The 26,111-nt window shown below is 46.5% G+C and overlaps 1 protein-coding gene across 1 annotated transcript in view; it reads right to left on the bottom strand.

Moving 5' to 3' along the window:
- Positions 1 to 13,447, bottom strand: part of RUNDC3A (RUN domain containing 3A) — a 31,029-nt gene extending 17,582 nt beyond the window's left edge. The window contains exons 1-3 of the mRNA XM_056863334.1: positions 13,335 to 13,447; positions 2,828 to 2,952; positions 1,983 to 2,116 (exon numbers count right to left, since the gene is read on the bottom strand). Coding sequence (XP_056719312.1) covers positions 1,983 to 2,116; positions 2,828 to 2,952; positions 13,335 to 13,447 — 372 coding nt within the window. The remainder of the gene's footprint in view (positions 1 to 1,982; positions 2,117 to 2,827; positions 2,953 to 13,334) is intronic.
- Between the last annotated feature and the right edge of the window lie 12,664 nt (positions 13,448 to 26,111).

The raw sequence follows: 26,111 nt of genomic DNA, 5'->3' as shown, positions 1-26,111 counted from the left end.
GGAGGCTGCCTGTTGCATCTATGCTTGAGCCAAAACTCTAGACTTGTGTGGGTGTGTTAAGTGCTGTCAAGTCGCTTCCGACTCATGGCGACCCTATGAATCAAGGTCCCCCAAATGTCCTATCTTTGACAGCCTTGCTCAGCTCTTGCAAACTGAGGGCCGTGGCTTCCTTGATTGAGTCAATCCATCTCACGTTGGGCCTTCTTTTCCTGCTGCCTTCAACTTTTCCTAGCATGATTGTCTCTTCCAGTGACTCTTCTCATAATGTGCCCAAAGTACAATGGCCTCAGTTTAGTCATTTTAGCTTCTAGTAACTGGTTGACAGATCGCACCCAAAGAGTGATAGTTAATGGTTCCTCATCCACTTGGAGAGAAGTGACTAGTGGAGTTCCTCAGGGATCTGTCCTGGGCCTGGTGTTGTTCAACATCTTTATAAATTATTTGGATGAGGGAATAGAGGGGATGCTTATTAAATTTGCAGATGATACTAAATTGGGAGGGGTAGCAAATACGGTAGAAGACAGAGCCAAGATACAGGTTGATCTTGACAGGCTGGAGAATTGGGCTAAAACTAATAACTAATAACACTTCAACAAAGACAAATGTAAAGTTCTGCATTTAGGTAGGAAAAACCAAAGGCATAATTATAGGATGTGGGAAACTTGTCTGAGCAGTAGTGTGTGCGAAAAGGATCTTGGGGTCTTAGTAGACCAAACACTGAACATGAGTCACCAGTGTGATGTGGTAGCTAAAAAGGCAAATGTGGTCTTGGGCTGCATCAACAGAAGTATAGTGTCCAGATCACATGAAGTGATGGTATCACTTTACTCTGCTCTGGTTAGACCTCACCTAGAGTACAGTGTTCAGTTTTGGGCACTGCAATTTAAGAAAGATGTAGACAAGCTGGAACGTGTCCAGAGAAGGGCAACAAAGATGGAGAGGGGTCTGGAGACCAAGTCCTATGAGGAAAGGTTGAAGGAGCTGGGTATGTTTAGCCTGAAGAGGAGAAGACTGAGAGGGGATATGATAACCATGCTCAAGTACTTGAAGGGCTGTCACATAGAGGATGGTGCTGAGTTGTTTTCTGTTGCACCAGAGGGTCGGACTAGAACCAACGGGTTGAAATTAAATCAAGAGTTTCCTTCTAGACATTAGGAAGAATTTTTGAACAGAGCATTTCCTCAGTAGAACAGGCTTCCTTAGGAGGTGGTGAGCTCTCCTTCCCTGGAGGTTTTTAACAGGAGGTTAGATGGCCATCTGTCAGCAATGCTGATTCTGTGACCTTAGGCTGATGATGCGAGGGAAGGCATCTTGGCCATCTTCTGGTCACTGGGGGTGTGGGGGGGGGAGGAGGTAGTTGTGAATTTCCTGCATTGTGCAGCGGGTTGGACTAGATGACCCTGGTGGTCCCTTCCAACTCTATGATTCTATTCTAACATCTACACCCAGTTCAGTAATTTATGAGCTCTATTGAGAGTGAGTTATTCCTAATCTGCACATGCCAAAATTAAAACATTTCGGGTGTCAGAATGATAGCTATCATCAGTTTTTAATCCTTTTGTATATGTGCTGCCGAAGCAAACACAAGTTTTTAATCTAGAAAATAAATGTGTCTCGGTTTTCAAAAGTTTTTGAAACACTGATCTGGGTTTTTCTCCTGAAAAAGATGCCCCCGCAGTAATAATAACGTTCTCCACATGATCCTGTTGCCCCGTGGGCATTCAGCTGGCTGGCTTAGCGTTACCAGGTCCTTCTTTGTCACCGGTGGGAGGTTTTCGGGGTGGAGCCTGAGGAGGGTGGGGTATTGGAGAGGGGAGGGACTTCAGTGCCATAGAGTCCAATTGCCAAAGTGGCTATTTTCTCCAGGGGAACTGATCTCTATCAGCTCGAGATCAGTTGTAATAGCAGGAGATCTCCAGCTACTACCTGGAGGTTGGCAACCCTAGGCTGGCTGCAAGCCACGGTTTGGCCGGCCTTCTTACCTTGGCTCTGGAAGTGCTGATATTCTCCATGTTTTCAATGCTACTGACGCAGTTATTTGGGACTTTGCTACAGGCCAAGCGGATGTAATCCCAGAAGCCACGTTGCCCATCAGAGCTGAACCAGCTGACAGGGCCTGGAAGGAGGAGGTGAAAACAGGCTGTAAGTAGTAAGAGACTCTTCCTATCAACTATCCATCCTGGCTGGTGCTATGAAGCAATGACGAAAACAATTTGGACGTTAAAATCTTGCTTGTTCTTGCAGGAGATAATTCTTTCCCTTCACTAGAATTGCTGCACATGGGAAACTTGGCTTCCCAAAATGATGAAGCTTGCTTAACTAAGCTCCAATGTATTCTGAACCACTGAACCACAACGGCAAAACTGCTGTAGCATCGTAGTTAAGATCACAGCCAGGGTGAGGAGGAAGCCTAATGAAAATACAAGCTCAACTGTCAAATTCACCACTTGGCCCTGGCAAGTCATGGCTTTAAATGTGTAAAAAAGGGATAATAATACTGGCCTCTCTTACAACGTTGTTGTAATTATTGTAGAGACTAGCTCTGAAGACAGTGTACTTGGCGGCCTACCAAGCACTTAAGAGAATCACTATGGAATTAATTCATTACATTTAGAAAAGGGGATTCCCAACACTTGTTCCACAATATTCAGGAAATGCATGTACTAGTCAAAGCCGAGTTCCTCCCTGGAGACACACACACACACACACACACATATATGCTGGGAGGTTTAATACAGCCCCAGGTACATTGCAAAGCACCCTTTATAAACCATAACACTAAGGGCTGTGGAGAGGATGTCTCACTACCCCTCAACACAAACTTTACCGTGGTCCCCTTTGAAACGATGGCTGAGTATGTGTTCCAAGATGGCAGCGAAGTTCACAAACTCCTCCGACGAGTCATCGATTGGTTCCGTGGTGTATTTTTCCAGCAGGGTCTTCACAGAGAATCTATTGTGGAATGCAAGAAAGCCATGAATGGTGGGGAGAAGGAGACAGACCTTTTAGAAATGCTTCCCATCTATTCTTGCCTGGATCACCAGAAACCACCAAAGGGGTTTCATTTGAACCAGATTACAGCTGCACACTGCTGAGTCTCAGCCCAGTGAAACAGAATTGACTGTCTTTGCTTTGGCCTTCTTGAATGTATATACATCCTGCCCTGCTGAAACATCCTCAGTCGGTCAGGTCACAGGCAGGAATTGTTGCTCATGTCACAAGATGTGGTTTTCAGAATAGTTTTTTTTTTGTGTGTGTGTATGTGTGTTTCCCCATCTTGCTCTCTTAATTCACTTCTGATTGAGCAAATCATTATACAGCCTCATAACTGTTTGCACAACATGATGTCAGCGGTTTTCAGACTTTCTGTCTTCAGGGAAAGCCATTCATGTCAGCTGTTCACCACCTGACAAGATTTTAACAAACTGTAATGGCCACTTTGGCAATTGGACTCTATGGCATTGAGGTCCCTCCCCTCTCCAAACCCCGCTCTCCTCAGGCTCCACCCCCAAAACCTCCTGCCGGTGAAGAGGGACCTGGCAACCCTAATTATTAGCCTCAAAAAGATGGAAAAAGTACAATAATTATTTTTGACAAGCAAGGATCAGCAAATATTTGTGTGTGTGTGAGTCTCATTCCGGCTCCTCCACTATGTCCTCTTTCCCTTCCCTGAAAGCCCCTATAGCATCTCCTTCTTCCTTCTCTCCTTCCTACCCACCAGCCACCCTACCTTTATCTGCCTTGTCTTCATCTTTCCCTTCTTCTCATCCACTGGCAGGCTCTCACCAGGAAAAACTGTGTAGTTCCAGGTGCTGGGCCAGGCTGGGCCCAGTTGACAGGGTTAGAAAATACCTGGAGATTTTCAGTGTGGAGCCGCCCGGGGAGGGTGGGGTTTGGGGAGAGGACGGACCTCAGAGGGATACAGTGCCATAGGTCCACCCTCCAAAGCAGCCATTTTCTCCAGGGGAACTGATTTCTGTTGTCTGGAGATCAGTTGTAATCCCAGGAGGTCTCCGGGCCCCGCCTGGAGGTTGGCAGCCCTATCAATTGGGCAGAGCTAGCTGCTGGCCCAGTTGTGTAGTACCAGCTGCTAGGCTGGGCCAAGTTGTGGGGTGGGAAACTTGCAAGGACGTGTGAGGGGCATTTCACTTTCCCCTCTATGCCACTCCCCACAGTATTTCTACTTTTCCTCCTCCCTAGGGTTGCCAGGTCCCTCTTTGCAATCTGCGGGAGGTTTTTGGGATGGAGCCCGAGGAGGGTGTGGTTTGGGGAAGGGAGGGACTTCAATGCCATAGAGTCCAATGGCCATTTTCTCCAGGTGAACTGATCTCTATCAGCTTAAGATCAGTTGTAATAGCAGGAGATCTCCAGGTGCCACCTGGAGGTTAGTAACCCTCCTCCCAATTTTTAAGTTTTACCTTGAATTTGAAAACATGGGCAAAATGCAGGAGGAGAGCGAGGTGACCTCTGATGGTTGGAAACAGCGTGCAGAATCAAAACAAAGACCTGAAGTTGTCAGAGGGGTGACCGCAAGGGTAGAGGGTAGAGTTGCCAGGGTAGAGTTGCCAGGTCCCTCTTCACCACCTGCAGGGTTTTGGGGGGCGGATCCTGAGGAGGGCAGGGTTAGGGGAGGGTAGGGACTTCAATGCCATAAAGTCCAATTGGCAAAGTGGCCATTTTCTCCAGGTGAACGGATCTCTATCGGCTGGAGATCAGTTGAAATAACAGAAGATCTCCAGCTAGTACCTGGAGGTTGGCAACCCTAGGCAGGCTGAAATCTCTTATCCTCAATTCCCCCACCTGGAAACTGAGAGTAATAATACCGGCCTACCTCAGAGGATTTTTGTGAGGTTTATTAAGAACTTTGAACACTCCAGAAGTGCTACATAAATGCCAAATATGAGTATTTGCTTTGGAGTGAATCAATGCTTTTATTTTTCTCCTGGTTTTTCAGCTTGTTGACTGAGTATTGATTTGTTGATATGACAGACCTAAATATTATATTTGTAATGCTGTTGAACTCATAGATTAGCTGATCACATGAAAATGGAATTCTATTAAAATATGAAAAATTAATTTGAAAAAAAGATTTTTTCACAAAAAGTTAGTGTCTCTTCTAGAAAGGATGGATCTACCGGTAATCACTTAGCATGGGTTTCTCAAGAATAAGTCATGTCAGACTAATCTTATCTCCTTTTTTGAGAAAGTTACTACCTTGCTGGATCAGGGGAATGCTGTAGACAGTTTATCTAGATTTCAGTAAGGCTTTTAATAAGGTTCCACATAGTATTCTAGTTGACAAATTGGGCAAATGTGATTTAGATCCTATTATTGTTAGATGGATCTGCAACTGGTTGACAGATCGTACCCAAAGAGTGCTAGTTAATGGTTCCTCATCCACTTGGAGAGAAGTGACTAGTGGAGTTCCTCAGGGATCTGTGCTGGGTCCTGTGTTGTTCAACATCTTTATAAATGATTTGGATGAAGGAATAGAGGGGATGCTTATTAAATGTGCAGATGATACTAAATTGGGAGGGGTAGCAAATACAGTAGAAGACAGAGCCAAGATACAGGCTGATCTTGACAGGCTGGAGAAATGGGCTAGACTAATAAAATGCACTTCAACAAAGACAAATGTAAAGTTCTGCATTTAGGTAGGAAAAATCAAATGCATAATTATAGGATGGGGGAGACTTGTTTGAGCAGTAGTGTGTGTGAAAAGGATCTTGGCATCTTGGCCATCTTCTGGTCACTGGGTGTGTGTGGGGGGGAGGAGGTAGTTGTGAATTTCCTGCATTGTGCAGGGGGTTGGACTTGATGGCCCTGGTGGTCCCTTCCAACTCTATGATTCTATGATTCTAGTCAGGTGCACTCACACAGTCATGTGCTTTAAGAGAGCTGCTGGAATGACCATTGATTAAATTATTGATGATTCCTCTGAGCCCAAAGAGGAAGCTTGATATCATTCCGCATGACCCCATGCTGTAACCTTACCTACTTCCAGTCAGCTTCCCCAAGGGATATGAGTAGAACATTCTTGGCAGAATCACCCACCATCAAAGGAGGCTGCCAGTTGCATCCCTGTATGAATCACTGCCCTAGACTGGCCTCCTTCCAATCAGGTTCCCTACCCAGATGAGTCACTCATGCAGGAACACAGGAAAGGGGGCAGGATTGTCTCAGGCGAACATCATCCTTTTTACACACTCTAACTTTAATTTAGAAATTTTTTTTGCCTAAGACATCAGAAGTCTGGGAAACAATGCTCAGTAGAGCAGGAATGCCCTTTGATAAGTCAATTGATAAATACCCCACCTTTCAACAATTTTCTTTCAAGGTGGCTTATAAATAATATGCATAACACCATGTAAATTAACCAAGTCCTGATTCTAGTCAAGAGGAGGAGTCCTATTCTCTCTCCCTCTCTTCTGCAGGATAGGTGTCCTGTGATAAAGGCAGGGTGGGCGGGGTGAGGGGAGAGGAAAAGTTGGAAGGCAGGCTGGTGGAAGGAACCTTGACTTTATTCCTCTCCCTGCCCCGGAGGATGACAGGCCATTGAGTTTACAATTCTTACAATTCTTAGGAAGTCTACCTTAAATTGAGGTGAGCAGATGAACTTTGGAAGTTGGCATATGTGGGACCAGGCAGATAACAGTTCAAGATGTTTTGTACCAGAGGCAAAAAATCCCCCCCCAATGGTGACCTCCCTACCCATGATTAGGGTTGTCAACTCCAGCATGAGGAAATCCCACAGATTTAAGTGCAGTGCCTAAAGATGGCAGAGTTTGGGGAGGGGAGGGAGCTTGGCAAGAATGTAATGCCAGAGACTCCACCTTCCAAAGCTGCAACTTCCTCCAGAGGACCTGTCCTCTATAATCTGGAGATCAGCTGTAATTGCAGGAGGACTCCAGGCCCCACCTGGAGGTTGGCCCCCCTGCCCATGGTGGTAGAACCTTAACACAAATTGTTATGGTTCTTGTACAGGTAAATGCTGGTTTTGTGAACAATCGGGTGTGGATTTCCTTCACATGGGGTAGACCTGCTCACATGCAGTTGAATATTGGCAATGCATAGTTAGAAAGTTACAGCCAGGCCTTGGTAGAGATATTCCAGTGTCTCCTGATGTATTGTTGCTAAGTAATTTTAGGATTGCTCCCAAAAAATTACAAGACATTTTATTACATTTAATAACATAAGAACATAAGAAAAGTCATGTTGGATCAGACCAAGGCCCATCAAGTCCAGCAGTCTGTTCACACAGTGGCCAACCAGGTGCCTCTAGGAAGCCCCCAAAAAAGACGACTGCAGCAGCAGCATCCTGCCTGTGTTCCACAGCACCTAATATAATAGGCATGCTCCTCTGATACTGGAGTGAATAGGTATGCATCATGACTAGTATCCATTTTGACCAGTAGCCAGGGATAGCCCTATCCTCCATGAACATGTTCACTCCCCTCTTAAAGACCTCCAAGTTGGCAGCCATCATTACATCCTGGGGCAGGGAGTTCAACAATTTAACTAATAACAAATGCTAGGATGGTTTTATCCAGATTCTGGGGGGAAAGATGAAAGCCCAAGTATTCAAGAATGGCTTGCAAAAAGCAAGGAAACATACTTCATGATAAAATCAACATATTTACAAAGAGGAAAAAATACAACTCAACTTGATTTATTATGGGTTCCCTTTGTTGATCATATGCACACAAATCTGTAATAATTACTCCTTATCTCTGTGTTCCTTTTTAAAGATAGCTCTGTTAATTCCATTGTCCTTGGTTGTAAAGTATGGTTTGTAAGTGAAAATATAAAAAATATTTTTTTAAAAGAGGGAAAGAAGCTTAACACAAATTGTTGCTGTTTAAAATCTACTGCTTGAAGTGGGACACCTGGACAATCAGCTCTGGAGCTAGGGACTTCATTGAACATCCTGGAAGGTCAGGGAAGGTTTATGTTCTTGTGGATTTTCACCATTCCTTCTGGCATTCCTTGAGTCCTGACTGGCCCCTAGCCTGAATTCCCAGTTGGCCAAGAGCCCTATATAAATTTCCTGGCCTTTGGTCACAATAATTCCACAGGAACCTGCTGCCTTCTGTCCCTGGCCCCCTGTAAATTCTCGTCCCCTGCTGTAAGCAACTGACCTCCCTTCCATGGGATTCTGTGCCAAAATGAGGACCTGTCACCTGACCCAGTTTCTGCATCTGGTCCATCCATCTTGGCTCCCGAGTTCTACAATCAAAACCCTATTACACTGTTTATTGGATGCTCCATCCTGTTGATTATATTTGACTTACACTATGTAATCCTGCTTGAGCCCTGACCTGGATGGCCAAGGCTAGCCTGATCTTATCAGATCTCAGATGCTAAGCAGGGTTGGTCCTATTACTTGGATGGGAACCACCAAGGAATACCAGGGTTGTGACACGGAGGCAAGCAATGGCAAACCACTTCTGTTAGTCTCTTCCCTCAAAAACCCTACTGGGTTGCCATAAGTCAGCTGTGACTTGACATCACTTTTTTGTTTGTGCTGTCACATCACAGCTAACTTATGGCAACCAAGTAGGGTTTTCATGGCAAGAAATGTTCGGAGGTGGTTTGCCATTGCTTGCCTCCACATCACGACCCTGGTATTCCTTGGAGGTTGCCCATCCAAATACTAACCAGGGCCAACCCTGCTTAGCTTCTGAGATTTGACAAGATCAGGCTAGCCTGGGGCTATCCAGGTCACTTTACACACACTATCCTCCTTGAATTTCATTGAGAAAGACGGACTATAAACGACATAAATAAATAAATCTCCACATCTGTAGTTCTCTTACGCCTCCAATTCCTAAAGGGACATTTCAGAAAATTCCACAAAAAGCATGACCATCTCAAGGCAGTTAAAGATATTGTTCCAGTTGGTGTTACTGAAGCCCATGGATTTTCTAACAGTCAGAGCGATTCCTCAGTGGAACAGGCTTCCTCGGGAGGTGGTAAGCGCTCCTTTCCTGGAGGTTTGTAAGCAGAGGCTAGATGGCCATCTGTCAGCAATGCTGATTCTATGACCTTAGGCAGATGATGAGAGGGAGGGCATCTTGGCTTTCTCCGCCACTTAAGAGAGGATCAAACCGGTTTACAATCACCTTCCCTTCCCCTCCCCACAGGAGACACCCTGTGAGGTGGGTGGGGCTGAGAGAGAATGACTTGCCCAAGGTCACCCAGCTGGCTTCGTGTGGAAGAGTGGGGAAACAAATCCAGTTCACCAGATTAGCCTCCGCCGCTCATGTGGAGGAGTGGGGAATCAAACCCAGTTCTCCAGATCAGACTCCACCGCTCCAAACCACCGTACTTAACCACTACACCATGCTGGAGAGCTCCTTAGGACTGTTTTCTTAGTTTCAAGTGCTTTTGCTGGATTGCACACAGGTCTATCCTACAGGTATTAATCGAGTCCGTTTAAAACATTTTTATTTTAATCTTTCCACCGAGTAGATGGAACAATGTGCAATAGTTATCTATGATGAGACAGTAGTATCCTATCAGATTTTTAAAAGGCATACATTCTAGTGACCTACATCCTATAGCAATGAATTTCATAGGCTAAGCAAGGATTCTGAAGAAAAAGAAAAAAGAAAGAAAGAAAGAAAGAAAGGAAGGAAGGAAAGAAAGAAAGAAAGAAAGAAAGAAAGAAAGAAAGAAAGAAAGAAAGAAAGAAAGAAAGGAAGGAAAGGAAAGGAAAGGAAAGGAAAGGAAAGGAAAGGAAAGGAAAGGAAAGGAAAGGAAGGAAAGAAAGAAAGAAAGAAAGAAAGAAAGAAAGAAAGAAAGAAAGAAAGAAAGAAAGAAAGAAAGAAAGAAAGAAAGAAAGAAAGAAAGCTTTCTTTTTCACTGCAATTTTAAGAACACTTTCCTGGAAGTAAGCCCCATTGAATAGTTCTGCATAGGATTCTGAGTAGGCCTGTTTAGGATTACCCTCTTTGTTTGCCTTGCAGGTAGGATTCAGCACATTACCACAAGGATGTGTATTCTGACAGTGTGGACAATGTTTCTTTCATGGTCTTATAGGTTTCTGCCAACCATAGCTGCCTTTTCCCCCCTCTCTGCAAAAGTCCAAACACTTAAAAGGCTCCTGCACTGGAGAGAGAAGCTGTCCCCCTCTCTGTTCCTTTTAGTTTCCTATTCCTATATCTTTTCCAGCTCTGCTACTTGCCAAGGTGGGCTGGCCAGAATTGTGCTCAACATGCTGGGGGCCAGGGGAAGAAATCTAATTAATTGAAAAGAAAATAGCTGACATCTTGGCTAACTGGTCCTTTAAAGTGTGTCAGGATACTCTTTGTCCTTCCCTGGGTAAAGCAACAGTATCATAACCAGTGGCTCCTGGCCCCTCCTGTTGGGTGATGTCTGATGCCAGTAAACCAAATTCTGACTAACCCCAGCAAGATGGAGGCCCAGGGCACTGGATGACTCCACCGCAGCCGCAAATGGATCTCGCAACCTTCATATAAGGTCGAAAAGCTGAGGAATGGATCGTGTCTATTTCAGAAACATATGATCCAAATAAAACAGTTGTTCTTTATTAGATACACAAGATATGATAAGAAAGGACCTGCATGGAAAATCATGAAAGAGCAAATGCATTTTGCCTGACCAGTCTTCTTCTATGGTCTTTAACACATAAATACTCTATTTCTTTACATATACACACAAAATACACACAGAATAAAACCAATTGAACTATGTCATTCAATCATTCTTTACAGGCCTTTTTGGAAACCTGAAGATATAAAGTGAAATATAAACTCTATTTAATGGTTTCCCCCCCCATATTTTTCATCTTTCATAGAAAGACTCGATCTGTCCCTCAGCCTTTTCTGGTTGTGGTGCCAGCCGTGCTCTTCTAACAAAGCCGAAAAGATGACTGAGGGTAAATTCTTTGGATTGTAAATGGAGTTTCTCCTTGCCAAAACTGAAGTGCTTATTTTTATAATGAGGTGGGAGGCAGCAGTTACAGAAAGATTGTTATTCGTGCTCATCCCAATCACGTTGTGGATGTTCTTCTGAAATCAAACCTCCTCCCAATGAATAGGAAAACACCCATCAGGCAAACCTGAGCCGAGCCCTTACACCGGAACAGTAAATCTAACAGGCCCTTCAACTCTTCCCCACGCGATCATTTTTAATGGTTTTGACAAATGTGGATGGACAAAAAAGCCAGCCTCCAACTGGGTCACCCTTTCTTTGCCTCAGCAACACTGGCATGAAACACAGCGGGAATGGCAAGGCCCGGCACCCCAGCGGCAGACCGGCCCCACACCTCGCCGGGCTGCCTTTTGTTGGAGAAAGGTGGTTGCTACGGCAGCCCAGCCTCCGCCTGCATCCCTCCCTCCGCCCCCACCTTCGAAGATGCTCTCTCTGGTGACGTCACTTCCCAACCCTCACGTCTCCCCAGCTGCCTTCATCTTGGGAAAGGGCTTCACCACAGTCCTCCGTCTGGTCCTCACTGCTTGGCAAGGGGGTGGGTTGGGAAGGCAACCCCAAACTGGGCCCTGCCCCCTCCCCCTTCTCTGCCCTGCTGCTTTTCATAGGATCCTTCTTCACCACCCGATGAATAACCGTTTGCAGCAACAACTGAAACTGCTCAGCTTATTTTGCCCCCCCCCAAAAAAATGTTCCACCTTCATTGAATTGTTTGGGCTGCATTTCCACCCACTGATTTGCTTGCCTCGGCCTACCGGTCAGCTCTTGGTAGCAAAGGAGGAGTCCCAGAGAGAAATCACCAGCAACGAATCCTTCCCCCAAGCCCTCTGGAAGTGGGGAAAGAACCTCTTCACTTGCTAAATTGCTCGTCTTTTCCCATAAAGGATGCCTAATTGGGGGAAACCAGAGTGACACATAACACCATTGAATAAACTCCTCACTGTTTCCTTCCATGTTATTGACCCTGGAAACACAAACAAAGCACCGGCATCCAGTCTCATAGGCTTTTCAATACAACCGGGGCCTTCGCCACCTCTTCCTCACCTTTTGCTTCTGACACCCCTTTGAGCCCCACAAACCCCTGCCTTGCCGGTTCCTTTTCCTCCAGCACATTTAAGCTCATCCCTGTTTTGTTTTCTAACCCTTCTCCACCCCCCTGGGTATTTGTGCTCCATCCCTCTCCTGCCCAACTCTTCACACAACCTGTTTGCTCTAATCACCAGTGGTCTATCTTAGCTTTGCCAGATACAAGACGAGGAGGGGAAAAGCCAGGCTACCTCGGCGCTGCTACCTTGCAATCTCTGCCGGCCGGCTCCCTCGCCTAAATGAACAAAACCCAACCCGATACATATGTCCAGATTATTCAAGAGAACACAACAACCCAGGTGTTCCCGTCTTCCTTTGGCAAAGACTGGGAATCGTTCTGAGCATGATCCATTCATTCGGCCTCATCTCCATCTTAGGGTGGTGGTGGTGGTGGTGGGGAGACCCAAACACACACACCAGTGGCGGCCTGGCCGGGGAGTCAGCTTGCCCGATGGCAAGTGGGCCCTTGATGACGTGGGGCCCCTTCAACATTAGACAATGTGTTAAAAATGTTAATGACCTTTTAGTAGCTTGGAAATATAATAGAAGTTCCAATGCAATTACTGTAGGCAACTAACATTTTAATTGTTCCTTTTTTCCACTTATGAATTGTTTGAAAATTGTCTTTGTTTCTAAGATTGGTTTATGCAGCAAAATGGAAATTTTCAGAGATGGACTGGATAAATAAAATGTTGGAACTAGCAGAAATGGCTAAACGTACGGCATTAGTAAATCAAAAGGAGAACACAGAATTTGTGGGAGAATGGGAGGCATGGACAATACACTGCCAAAATGAATTTAAATCGGGAAGTATTGAAGGCTACGTTCTGTTCTCATTCAATGGATTAAGGCAGAAACACTATTAAGATTAACGATTTAGATTTTAAGGACTGCAGCCGGATGTATACATGCAGCATTGCACTGAATTAGAAATTAAAGGCAAAGGGGACACTAAAGTTATCAAAAAGGCAGAGGAGGAGAGAGGGGAAGCCAACGTCGATCTATGAATTAATTAGTGGCACGGAATAGAGAAATAGAGAAATTATCTTAACGGATGATGGAAACGGCTGTCATATAAAAAAAAACAATAAAAGAAAAAAAGAAAGAAAATTTTAATGTAGAAAACAATAAAAAAAATGTTACCAAAAAAAGGAAGAAAAGAAAATGGTCTTTGTTTCTTATCCGAATTAAATGGCAGCCTCCTGGTTGCGTCTCCTGGCCAGCAGCCTTTTCAGACCCAGCACTCCCCCCGACTTCTCCCCCCATCCGACCCCCCCCCCCGGTTGGACCCCTACCTGCAGACGGTGATGAGGTTCTTCCTCTCCACCGCAACGTTGCGGGAGGAGGCTTTCTTGGCGGAGGGGAGCCCCAAGGCCATGCTGGCGCGCCTGCCGCCGCCGGGCTCCATCCAGGGGAGAGGCGACCTGGCCGGGCCGGCGGCCGCCCCCGCTCCGCCCCGGCCCCGGCCCCACCAGACCAGGCGCCGGGTCAGCCTCCGCCAGGGCCGCAGGGCTCGCCCCTCGCGCGCCCCCCGCGACGCCCCCCGAGGCAGCTCCAGCCCCGCGCAGGCAGGGCCGGAGGGGCGCGCGGGGAGCTGTCCGCGGTGCTGGAAGCGCCCGCGCTCGCCCTCCTCCTCCTCCTCCTCCTCCTCCTCCTCCCAAGCCCCCCCCCTCGGCCGATGACGTCATGGAGGGTGGGGGGAGGATCAAAGCAGCAGGGAAGGGAAGGCTGACCTTAGGGCGTCCCCCTTTCCCCCCCAGGAGCGCCAGAGGGGGGTGGGTGTCAAGAGCCATGCCATGAGTCCTGCTTCTTGCTGCCCAAGGGTATCTACTGGTTTGGCTGTTCAAGTGTCTCGAGCGGTGTTGTTTCTCTGCGATGTTCCAGCGGTCAGGGGTCCTGCTGTCCGGCTCTGGACAGGAGTTAGACACCGAGAGACGCTGTCCTTCCGCGTGACTCCTCCGAAGATGCCGGCCACAGCTGCTGGCGAAACGTCAGGAAAATGCCAAGACCGCGGTCACGCAGCCCGGGTAACCCACGAGAACCGATGAACTCTGCCCGTGAAAGCCTTCGACAATATTTAGACCCATTTCTGTTCGAGTGTTCTCCTTTGAAATATTGTCGAAGGCTTTCACGGCCAGAGTTCGTTGGTTCTTGTGGGTTATCTGGGCTGCGTGACCGTGGTCTTTGTTAGCCTGGAGGTTTTCAGGACAGGATGAAGAATGAATAAGAATGAATAAGGCTTGGCTTCCTGTCCTGAAAACCTGCAGACTAACAAAGACTACAGTCAACAATAGCCATGCAGATTAGCTTTGGATTTCAGACATTAACAGATCACTTCAGGATACAATGGTTCCATATTAACAAACCACACCCTCATTAGCACATTATCTTGATACTTACAGGACAATGATTAGCACATTACCTTTGATCTTTTTTGCAGGACAATGACTCAGCTCAACCCAACCCCTTTCTGACTATATATCACTCTTCCAACACACTCACTGAAGAAGTGAGCTGTGGCTCACGAAAGCTCATACCCTACCAGAAAATATATTTTTGTTAGTCTTTAAGGTGCTACTGGACTCTTGCCCTTTTTGACGATTCCAACACACTTGACACTGAGGGACACTGTCCTTCAGTGTTACTCCTCTGAAGATGCCCGCCACAGCTGCTGGCGAAACGTCAGGAAAGAAAATACCAAGACCATGGTCACGCAGCCTGGATAACCCACAAGAACAAACGAACTCTGGCCGTGAAAGCCTTCGACAATATTTCAAAGGAGAACACTTGAACAGAAATGGGTCTAAATATTGTCAAAGGCTTTCACGTCAGGAAAGAAAATACCAAGACCACGGTCACACAGCCCGGATAACCTACAAGAACCAATGAACTCTGGCCATGAAAGCCTTCGACAATATTATGCTTTGTAGTTTGGTTTGCCATTAGCAGCTTTGAACCTGTGGATTGCTTATGCTGTATCTGAGGCTCCTGAATAAACCTTTACCTGCTTTAGACCTGCCTGTCTGAGCGAGTGACTTTTTGGGATTGCCGAGGTTGGCTGGAGAGTCTCACAGTGGGCACGCCAGGACACCTGGGGGGAGGGGGCTTTCTTTGGGGACCTTTCCATTCCAGAGATGCGGCAGGAAGAATCGAGGCAGCCTCCACCCCCCTCCCCACCAGACATTTGGGTGCCTGGGGCAGAAAATCCTCCTCCCAGGTATAAATCGTGGAGCCGTGGCTCAGTGGTGGAGAATCTGCTTGGCATGCAGAAGGTCCCAGGTTCAACCCCCAGCATCTCCAATGAGCAAGAGTCCAGTAGCACCTTAAAGACTAACAAAAATATTTTCTGGCAGGGTATGAGCTTTACCGTGCCAGAAAATATTTTTGTTAGTCTTTAAAGTGCTACTGGACTCTTGCTCTTTTCTACTACTGCAGACAGACTAACACAGCTACCCACTGTGAATCATCTCCAATGAAAGGGACTAGGCAAGGAGGTGAGGTGAAAGACCTCAGCCTGAAACCCCGGAGAGCCGCTGCCGGTCTGAGTAGACAATACTGACTTTGATGGGCCGAGGGTCTGATTCAGTATAAGGCAGCTTCATGGGTTCATGGGTTCAAATTCAGTTGGAAGATCCTCAGCTCAAGTTTCACTGAAATGGATGGATTTATTTTAGGATGGTTTCCTAGTATCATCTGTGTTTATGTGTGTGCATGCTTCCTTTAATAGCACCCCCAAAATCCCAGCCTTGCATTATGGCAGGACTTCCTCTGTGTATCCTCTTCTGTCCCACATTTTAGTATCACCCTTCCTCCGAGGAGCTCAAGGTGGCATACAGGGTTGTTCCCTTCTCCATTCGATCCCCACAACAACCCTATGAGGTAGGTTAGGCTGAGAGTAAGTGGCTGGCCCAAGATTATCTTGTGAATAGAGAGAATTAAGTTAAATCAGAAGAGTTTCCATCTAGACATTAAGAAGAATTTTCTAACAGAGCGGTTCCTCAGTGGAACAGGCTTCCTCAGGAGGTGGTAAGTGCTCCTTCCCTGGAGGTTTTTAAGCAGAATGCTGATTCTGTGACTTTAGGCAGATGATGAGAGGGAGGGCATCTTGGGGTTGGGCATGGAGTACTGGTCACTGGGGGGTGGGGGAGGTAGTTGTGAATTTCCTCCATTGTGCAGGGGGTTGGACTAGATGACCCTGGTGGTCCCTTCCAATGCTATGATTCTATGAGATGAATCTGGATCTTCCCAGATCCTAATCTGACACTCTATCCACTACCACTACATAACACTGCCCCACTGCTGATTAAAGTTGTAAGTGGCTTAACCGAGGCCATTCACTGAGCCCAGGGCTGGGAGGAGAGAATATGAGATGCTTCTCTGCTGGACCAGAGAGATTCACATCAATTTCATTTTCACATCAATTTCATTTATTTCTGACATCTGACAAGAATGACAGATGTTCCGTGGAGGAGGGGAGAACCTACCAGATACTTCTTATAACACTTTGATCTTTTTGCAAGCACATTCCAGGATGTGTGCATACATAAACACACACCTGTGTACATCCAGGAGTAGTAAAAAGATTTGGATTTCCTTTTATAAGCCTTAATTCATTCATCTTTACAAAAAGGCTTAATGTTCCTTATTTACAGACAAGGATGCTGCGGGTAAGAGACAGACAGGCTTGCCCTGGCCACAGAGAATCCAGGACTGTGGTTAGACTTGAATACAAGAACCCCAGTTTCTAACTCTGCCGTGATTTTTCTTGCAGGAACTGACTCTGGTCTTTTATGCGTGGCTGTTTCACTCCCCATCACTCCTCCAACGACTTCAGTTCTTTTTTTTTTATTATGCATGCCGTTTGTAACTGTCAGAGGTCACCTCGCTCTCCCCCTGTGTTTCCCTACATTTGCCTGTGTTTTCAAATTTGAGATAAAACAGGTCCCTCAAAATGTGGGCAAAACACGGGGAAATGCAGGGGGAGAGTGAGGTGACCTCTGATGGTCGCAAACGGCATGCATAATCACAACAAAGATCCATAGTCCTTGGCGGGGTGACTGCTAGTGAAAAAGCCATGCATAAAAGACCTCTGATGACCTAGGAACTATCTGGTAGCCATTTACAAGATTACTGCCACGTGTCTGCTGCTATGCAAGGAGGCATTATTTATTTAAGAGATTCATATCCTGCACTCTCCAGAATCTGCCCCAAGGTGTCTTCTTTTATCAGCTGCATTCCCATGTGCTTACAGCTGTTGAATGTTCAGCTTTGAAGTAGAATGAAGATTGCAAAACCAGTAAAAAGAAAGGAGATTTGCTTTATGCGTATAATTAATTAAGGTTATAATTTCTTTAGCACAGAATATATACAGTTTTGCTTGTCATTTCCACCCAAGAAGCCATATTTCTAGCTATGTGTCAATGGGTGTCATTGGATCAGTGTCATAATCAGAACAAGCAAATCTATTCAAGAGAGACAGTGTGGTGTAGTGGCTAGAATGTTGGACTAGAGCCTTTTATGCAGGGATGTTTTCCTGCAGTCACCCCAGCAGACTGTTTCAGGGCTTCCTTTTGATTATGCATGCCTTATCCACCCATCAGAGGTCACCTCGCTCTCCCCACGGCTTTTGCCCATTTTTTCCAGATGCTGTTTTAGCCAGAATCTGAAAAATGTGGGCAAAACAGTAGGGCAGAGCAAGACAACTTCTGATGGGTGGAAAAGGCATGCAAAATCAAAAGGAAGCCCCAAAGCAGTTGGCGGGGGTGACCACGGGGAAATGTCCCTGCATAAAAGGCCTTACATAAAGTTCCCTGGAAAATGCGGGTTAAAATCACTGGGGACAGGAAGTTAGCGCTCAGCGTCTGCTGGGGTTTTCAGGAATTATTATTATTTACTATTTATTTATTAGGCTTATATTCCACCCTTTCCTGACTTTCTGTCAGGCTCAGAGCAGCTCATGTCATATTAATACAATTAAAGCCCAACAGTTTACAATTTACCACCACAGAATCATTTAATTTTTTTGGGCTAGTCACAGCTCTCTTAGAGCTCTCTCAGCCTCACCTACCTCACAGGGTGTCTGTGGTGGGGAGGGGAAGGGAAGGTGATTGTAAGCTGGTTTGAGTGTCCCTTAAGTGGTAGAGAAAGTTGGCATATAAAAACCAACTCTTCTTCTGCTGCTGCTATAGTCCCTCTCTCTTTTGACAAATTAATTCTGGCAGCACTGAATTTCGGAGCAGGAAAGCTGGCAGGGAGGAGCCTTGTTTCTATCAAGGCTGGCTGGCTCCTGGGAGATAAAGCTGCCATTTGGGAGGGCATTTCTCATCAAAGATAGGCCTAATCGGGTATGCTATGGGAGGCAACTGGTCCCACCCAAACCCACCCACTCCCATGTGAACAGCCTCCAAAGTCTCCCGTGTGTATGTTTTTTGTGTTTTCATTTTCAAATAGTCCAGGCAAAATTCTATTGGCTGAGTTAGGCCTCCGTTCATTTGAAAAGCTTCCAATGGCAGCTTCTCCTTGGAAGTGTGTGTGTGTTAAGCGCCATCAAGTCGCTTCTGACTCATGGTGACCCTATGCATCAATGTCCTCCAAAACAGCCTATCTATAACAGACTTGTTCAGGTTTTGCAAATTGGGGGCTGTGGCTTCCTTTACAGAGTCAATCCATCTCTTCTTGGTTCCTCTTTTCCTGCTGCCTTCCACTTTTCCTAGCATGATTGTCTTTTCCAGTGACTCGTCTTCTCATAATGTGAACAAAGTACGATAGCCTCAGTTTAGTCATTTTAGCTTCTAGGGTCAGTTCAGGCTTGATTTGATCTATAACCCACTGATTTGTTTTTTGGGTAGTCCACAGTATCCGTAACACTCTCCTCCAACACCACATTTCAAAGGAATCTACTTTCTTCCTGTCAGTTTGCTTCATTGTCCAGTTTTCACACCCATACATAGTAATAGGGAATACTATGGCATGAATTAACTTGATCTTGGTGGTCAATGACACATCCTTACACTTAAGGATCTTTTCTAGCTCCTTCATGGCTGCCCTTCCCCGTCTCAATCTCCTTCTGATTTCTTGGCTGCAGGCTCCCTTTTGGATGATGATGGAGCCAAGGAATAGAAAGTCTTGAACAATTTAAATTTCCTTGAAAGACAGTGGTGGATTTGAAAGTAGTGTTTTTTTAGTTGACCAAGAGGCCTTTGGCCAAAGATTTGACTGCTTATCGTTTAAATAAACATATGAAATTCAACACAGAGACACGTGTGCCTTCTTTGTGGCTCTCTCTCATCCTAAGGGTTGCTAGATCTCTTGGAGATGCTGCAGAGGCAGGCAGGAAAAGCCACAATGGGAAGAATTTCCTAAAAGGTGGCGTATCTTGGGCACAAAAAAGGGGGCATTCCTGAGCCATAACGGTGACCCAGCCCCTTGGCCGGCGCGTGATGCCCCGGGAATGCCTCCTGGGACACCCTGGGAATGCCTCCCGGGATGCTGCTGCAGCCTTGGTGGTGTCCGGACGCCGGCAGCAGGCTCCAGCAGTGTCCAGGCCCGGTGCTGCCGCACCAGCGGCCAGAGACCAGTGTCCAGCCCTGCATGCTGGTGCTGGGGCCCTGCATGCACCTCCCAGACGCCAGCGCTGTGGGCCCTTGCACCGGCGTGGGCCTTCACCGGCCTCCAAAGGCTTTGATGAGGGCCGCCGGTGCATCTCAGGAATGCACTGTTAATGTTTCACTTGTGGAATTTTTATCCATGCAAGGGAAGAAGATCCCAAAATATTTGCCGCTTTCTTGAAGGAGTCTGACTGTGTTGCCTCAAGTACACAGTAGTAAATCCTAAACTTGGCCCTCCCAAGGCTTTGGCCTAAATGTATTTCACTGTGTCTGGAGGCTTCTGGAGCATGTTGACTATGCCAGAGTGCTGTATAGCTTTGTGGGTGAAGAAAGCCAGTGGGGTGTAGTGGTTAAGAGTGGTGGAGAACCGGGTTTGATCCCCACTCCTCCACATGAAGCCAGCTGGGTGACCTTGGGCTTCTCTCTGAACTCTCTCAGCCTCACCTACCTCACAAGGTGTCTGTTGTGGGGAGAGGAAGGGAAGGAGATTGTAAGCCAGTTTGATTTTCCTTAAAAGGCAGGGAAAATCAGCATATAAAACCCACCATCTCTTCTTCTTCTACTTGCCTTCCTTCGTAAACTGCACTTTGTGGATGCTGACACAGGGAGGTAATTTCATCTCACATCGTCTCTGTTTCCCTTAAGCTTCAGACTACAAGGTTGGCTCCAGTTAAAACAAGCCTTCCCTCAAAGATGAATCATGTGTGCACCTGGTTTTTGGAATGTCTGTCCAAGTGGTTACCTCTCCCCAAAATCAAAGAGAAGAAGCCAAAGAGATAAGTGTTTTGCTTTCTACATCTCATTTCATATATATGTAATATATTTATGACTGTCCACACAGACAAGGCAAGGAGAGTGTGTCTACGTAGAGACTGACAACAGCAGGGCCTGGAATGTTCAGCCACATGCTTGCAATGCAGCTTAGAGAACGCCGTATTCAATCATGACATGCAGTCATTGCGGCAGGTATAGGGGTTGCCAACCTCCAGGTACTGAATTTTCTTAAAATTGTAAGCTACCTTGAGCAGGACTCCAAACAAGAGGCACAGAAATATTCTAAATAAATCAATAAAGCAAAAGAGATTAGGCTAAACAGTATAATGGGATTTCCCATTCCCACACCACAACAGGGTTGCCAGGTCCCCCCAGCCACAGGTGGGGGGTAGGGGGTAGGGTTGATAAATCCAGGTGGGGACACTCTTAGAGATTTGGGGATGGAGCCTGGGGAGGAGAGTGACTCCAGTGGGGTACGATGCCATAGAGTCTGCCCTGCAAAGCATCCATATTCTCCATGGGAACTGATCTCTGTAGTCTGGAGATGAGGTGTATTTCCAGGAGATCCCAAGTTCCCACGTGGAGGCTGGCATAGGGTTGCCAGGACTCTCTTCGCCACCGGTTGGAGGTTTTTGGGGTGGAGCCTGAGGAGGGTGGGGCTTGGGGAGGGGAGGGACTTCAATGCCATAGAGTCCAATTGCCAAAGTGGCCATTTTCTCCAGGTGAACTGATCTCTATCGGCTGGAGATCAGTTGTAATAGCAGATACCTGGAGGTTTGCAACCCTAGGCTGGCATCCCTATACTGCACCCACCCCTGCCAGGCCTTAGCTGCATGCTTCTAATTTGGAAGCAAACTTGGGCAGAAATTTGAGATCCCAGGGGTACCAATGTACCCAAAACCTGTAGAAACAGAGGAAGTACTTGGAAGTAAAATTATTTCAAAGGCAGGCAGGTAAAATGCACCTGTGAGAACTCATCCAAACTTAATAAGGTCCAGAGATATACAGTTCCTGCTCTGTCCTACTAGGAAAGCCTCTTCACTTGGTAGCTGTGAAATGCGCCTTTCATTGGGCCTTGGAAAACCTTCACACGGTATTGGCCAACAGGGGAATCCTCATGAGAAACTTTAAAAAACAACCACAACAACATTCTAGCCACTACATTTTATGAGGGTTTCCCCTTCTCCCTCCGTCCATCCCTCCACCCCCAGCAAAGGGAATCCCCTTGAAATCAGTAAACAAATTTATCTCCAAGAGGTGAAGCTGAAAAGTCAACGTGACTCCAGAAGACTGAAAGAGATGGCCTTGCAGGGGATTGCTCAAAGTGTACAAGATGCTTCTCATGATGCTGAGGCTGGTGAGGGAAGATGGGAGGGTAGAACTTTAGCAGGAGGAGGGGCTCCACCACATGGCAGGTCCAGATAACGTTGTTTACTGGTCCCTGGAAAAAAGGTAGAATCTAGAAGAGACAGGGGCACCTCCAATGCCAGGTGGCATGAGAAGATTAGGACACTGTCCATGAGTCAGGACTTTGAAGCTCCTTCGGATGGCTCTCTCTCTCACACGGCTGTCTGTTGCGAGCGAGAGGGAACCACGGTGGTTGCACGGATTCCACGGAGCAACAGAAGGCCACCTGACTCCAGTCTTCTGCCCCTTCTCCTTCAGGACTCCCTGCAGTCTTACAGGTAGGTGAAATTGCTCACAGCTGGTTTTCCAAGGAGCTGAATGAAGGAGGCCCCATAATTGTGGGTGGAGACACTGGCTCGTGGGGGGCAATTCTAGAGGAGGAAGCTGATTTTCTTTTGGGAGGAGGAAGAAGATGAGGAACCCAAGTTGGTAATCCCCCTCTGAGGAGTTTTGTGTCAACAAAAGCTTCAAATGGCCATTTTGTTGGAGGACTTCACTGTCCAAAGAACATTTCGAAGAAGTTCAGACTTTTCCTTACCAATTCTTCAATGTTCACCTTGATATCTGCTCCATCTCTGTTCCATCTCTCTTAGGACAGCAGACATAGAATTTCCTAGGGGGGACCTGGACTCTCACACACAAGGAACCTGTCCTGCTTTGTACAGATGTACTCCACAAGCTGGTTTCTTTTAGTTGGCCCTTAACATACTTCCAACCCCTTTCATTAGGTTACCCTTGAGTTCTAGTGTCTTGGTGAAGCTAGAATAACTTCTGCTTGCTCTCTCCATACCTCTGTCCTGAATTGTGTGGTTAAGCTTTCTTTGTACGGAAGGTGCTCCAACCTCTTGATTGTTTTAACTGGGTTTTCTGCAGCCCTGCAATATACTTTCCAGTTGAAACAAACAGAACATTCCAATATTCCTCCTGCATATAATAAAAAACAGTGATTAGTCTGTTGTCTATGTGCTAGGGATATTATGATTTAAGGTAACCTCTATTTTCTATCTTTTATTTTATTTTGCCATCAAGTCAAAGGTGGTTTGCCATTGCCTGCCCCTGCATAGAGACCCTAGACTTGCTTGGTGGTCTCCCATCCAAATATTAATCAGGGCTGACCCTGCTTAGCTTCCAAAATCTGGTGAGATCTGGCTAGCCTAGCTATCCAGGTCAGGGCTTTTCTATCACACACACACTTAGAAAAAGAACTGTCTTGGAGGTGTGTGCACAAGTCCAGCCATTATACTTGGTAGGCGTCATAATGATATCTAGAATTTGACAGTCAAGTTTGCAAGCAAAAGTAGAAGAACAGGGAAACAGGCTGACCAGGGAGGGCTGTGGCTCAGAGGCAGAGCATCTGCTTGGCAAGCAGAAGGTCCCAGGTTCAATTTCCAGCTAAAAGGATCAGGTGATGTGAAAGACTTCAGGCTGGGCCTCTGGAGAGCCACTGCCAGTCCACATAGACAATACTGATCACTATGGACCAATAGTCTTGATGGACCAAAGGCAGCTTCATGTGTTTATCTGCAAGGGTGATGAGCCTTACTTCTGGGGATACCTGAAAGCTATGGATGTGAGGACCTGGGGAAAAGTTGAAGTTATCAAACATCAATGCACAGTATGCATTGTGCTTTGGGGTGATCTTCTTTTGGTGCATTTGGAAGCATAATAATGTGCACATGTAAACCTGAGCATAAACCCACATAAAAGTAAGGAGGTGACTAAATGCAGTCCTATGCAGAGTTACTCCAGTCTAAGCCCATTGAAATGAATGGGGTTAGACTGGAGTAACTGTCTTTAGGATTGCCGTTGAAATGAATGGTTTAGACTGGAGTAACTGTCTTTAGGATTGCCGTTGAAATGAATGAGCTTAAACTGGAATAACTGTCTTTAGGATTGCTCTGTAAAGACACTTTCCTGGGAGTAAGACCCATTGAATAACATAGGGCTTACTTCTGAGTAGTCCTGCTAAGGTTTGCTCCTTAAGCTTCTGGTGGCCAAAACCACAATCTCTGCATGTCCTAGATGGGAAAGGTAGGTGGAATGCTTGACTTGTAGAGCTGAGAGATTCCTGATGGTTCATCAGGTTCAATGCCTTGAATTTAAGCAGGAATTCCTGTCTAAAGCATTCCCAGTAGATGCCTACTCAGCCTTGTCTTTGACCTGTGGGACTCTACAGCCTCCCTAGGAAACAAACTCCAATGCTGAGTTCAATATCACCAATTCATGTTTTAGGGCTGTGGCTTCCTTTATAGACTGGGCCCAGCCCAGTTTATGCACGGCAGAGAAAGATAAAAGCTTTATCTTTGGTAGGGCACTACACAGACCCAATAACTTTAGCTTGGCACTCTCCTTTTTTAAATGGCAATTTAGGTGAATTAAAATCCCAAATTACAGAATGAAATGCAGGGTGCAAAAATGTGCTTATTGATTTGCTTCCATTTGCCTGTTTTTTTTTTGGAGGGGGTGAAGGTGCTCCCCACTGAGCTCATTTTCTCCAGTGAGAAAAGGTCCCGGGGAGCGGCGGTTGGGGAGCGGCGCCCGGCCCTGCACGCCGGCGCTGGGGCCACTAACTCCGGCATGCACCTTCCAGACGCCGGCAGTGTGGGCCCCTGCTCCGGCGGAGGCCGTAGTCAGCCTCCTAAGGGCTTTGGCCCAATTTTCAGGAATGGGCCCTTAAAGTGCAAAAGAAAAGAAATGTCAGCAGCAAATGAAAATGGCCTAATTGTGATTGGGGTGGGGGGCATCCAGTTGCAGCTGACCTATGGAAACCCCATGGGGTTTTCAAGGCAAGAGACTTTCAGAGGTGGTTTGCCATTGCCTGTCTCTGAGTCCCGACCCTGGACTTTCTTGGTGGTCTCCCATCCAAGCTGGTTTGATTCTTCCTTAAGTGGTAGAGAAAGTCAGCATATAAAAACCAACTCCTCCTTCTCCTTCTTCTTCTATCCCTGTGGGGTGAGAACCACTTTAAGCTCCACTAAAGCCTTCCTCTCCTCTAACGGGTGACTAAATATTTCAATAATTCCACCAGTGCACTGGATGTCGACAGCCTGACTCAGCAGCTCCCACTGAGCAGTGCCCCCTAGTGCTGAAAGAAGTGTACTTTTCTTGTGCAAGGAATAGGGTTGCCAACCTCCAGGTCAGACCTGGAGATCTCCCAGAATTACAATTAATCTCCATACTATAGAGATGGTTTCCCCTGGAGGGAGGGCTTGATGGCATTATGCCCTGCTGAGTTACCTCCCCAGACACTACCCTCAAATCTCCAGGATTTCTTAACCCAGATCTGGTAGTCTTAGGTTACTGTGCCACACCCTGAAGTAAGAGGGGTGACCTCCCACCCCCCAGGGCTTTCTGGACATCACTGGATAGGGTCACTTTCAAGATGTTTTGGCAGAAAAATTTAAAACAGAACAGCACCCTGCTTCAAAACGTTTGGATGCAGAACATGCAGTGTACATTCTATTAGAGCCAGTCTTTGACACAAGCAAAATGAAATGTGCAGACGTGTAAAGTCTACATTGCTTATTTTGCTTCTAAGACCAACTCCACACATGCGCCATACAGGATGGGTATGCGTTAGGGAAACCATGTGGATAGGGTTGCCAACCTCCAGGTAATAGCTGGAGATCTTCTGCTGTTACAACTGATCTCCAGCCTATAGAGATCAATTCACCTGGAGGAAATGGCCGCTTTGGCCATTGGACTCTATGGCACTGAAGTCCCTCCCCTCCCCAAACCCCACCCTCCTCAGGCTCCACCCCAAAACCTCCCACGGTGGTGATGAGGGACCTGGCAACCCTCCATGTGAAAGTCATTTAGCACATAATTCTGGTGACTAATCTAATGCATGATTAGGGTTGCCAGGTCCCTCTGATAGAATGTAGATTCTGAACAGATACAAAGAAAGTACTTCTTGACACGATGCATAATCCAGAATACAATCCTTAACAGGGGGAGCCAGCGTAGTTTAGTGGTTAAGAGCAGTGGACTCTAATCTGGGGAACCAGGTTCGATTCCCCACTCCTCCACACAAAGCCTACTGGGTGACCTTGGGCCAGTCGCAGTTCTCTCAGAACTCTCTCAGCCCACACGGAAGCAGGCAACGGCAAACCACCTCTGAACATGTCCTGCCTTAAAACCCTACAAGGTCACCATAAGTCAGCCGTGACTTGATGGCAAAATCACACACCCAATCCTAAACAGAGTTACAGCCTTCTGAATGAATGGGTTTAGAAGGGTGTAACTCTGTTGAGGATTGCACAGGAACTTATTTCTGCCAGCACA

This window comes from Euleptes europaea, chromosome 18, assembly GCF_029931775.1.
Source record: "Euleptes europaea isolate rEulEur1 chromosome 18, rEulEur1.hap1, whole genome shotgun sequence".
Taxonomy (NCBI): domain Eukaryota; kingdom Metazoa; phylum Chordata; class Lepidosauria; order Squamata; family Sphaerodactylidae; genus Euleptes; species Euleptes europaea.
The sequence above is the reverse complement of the archived record's forward strand: the minus strand, read 5'-3'. Positions and strand labels throughout refer to the sequence as shown.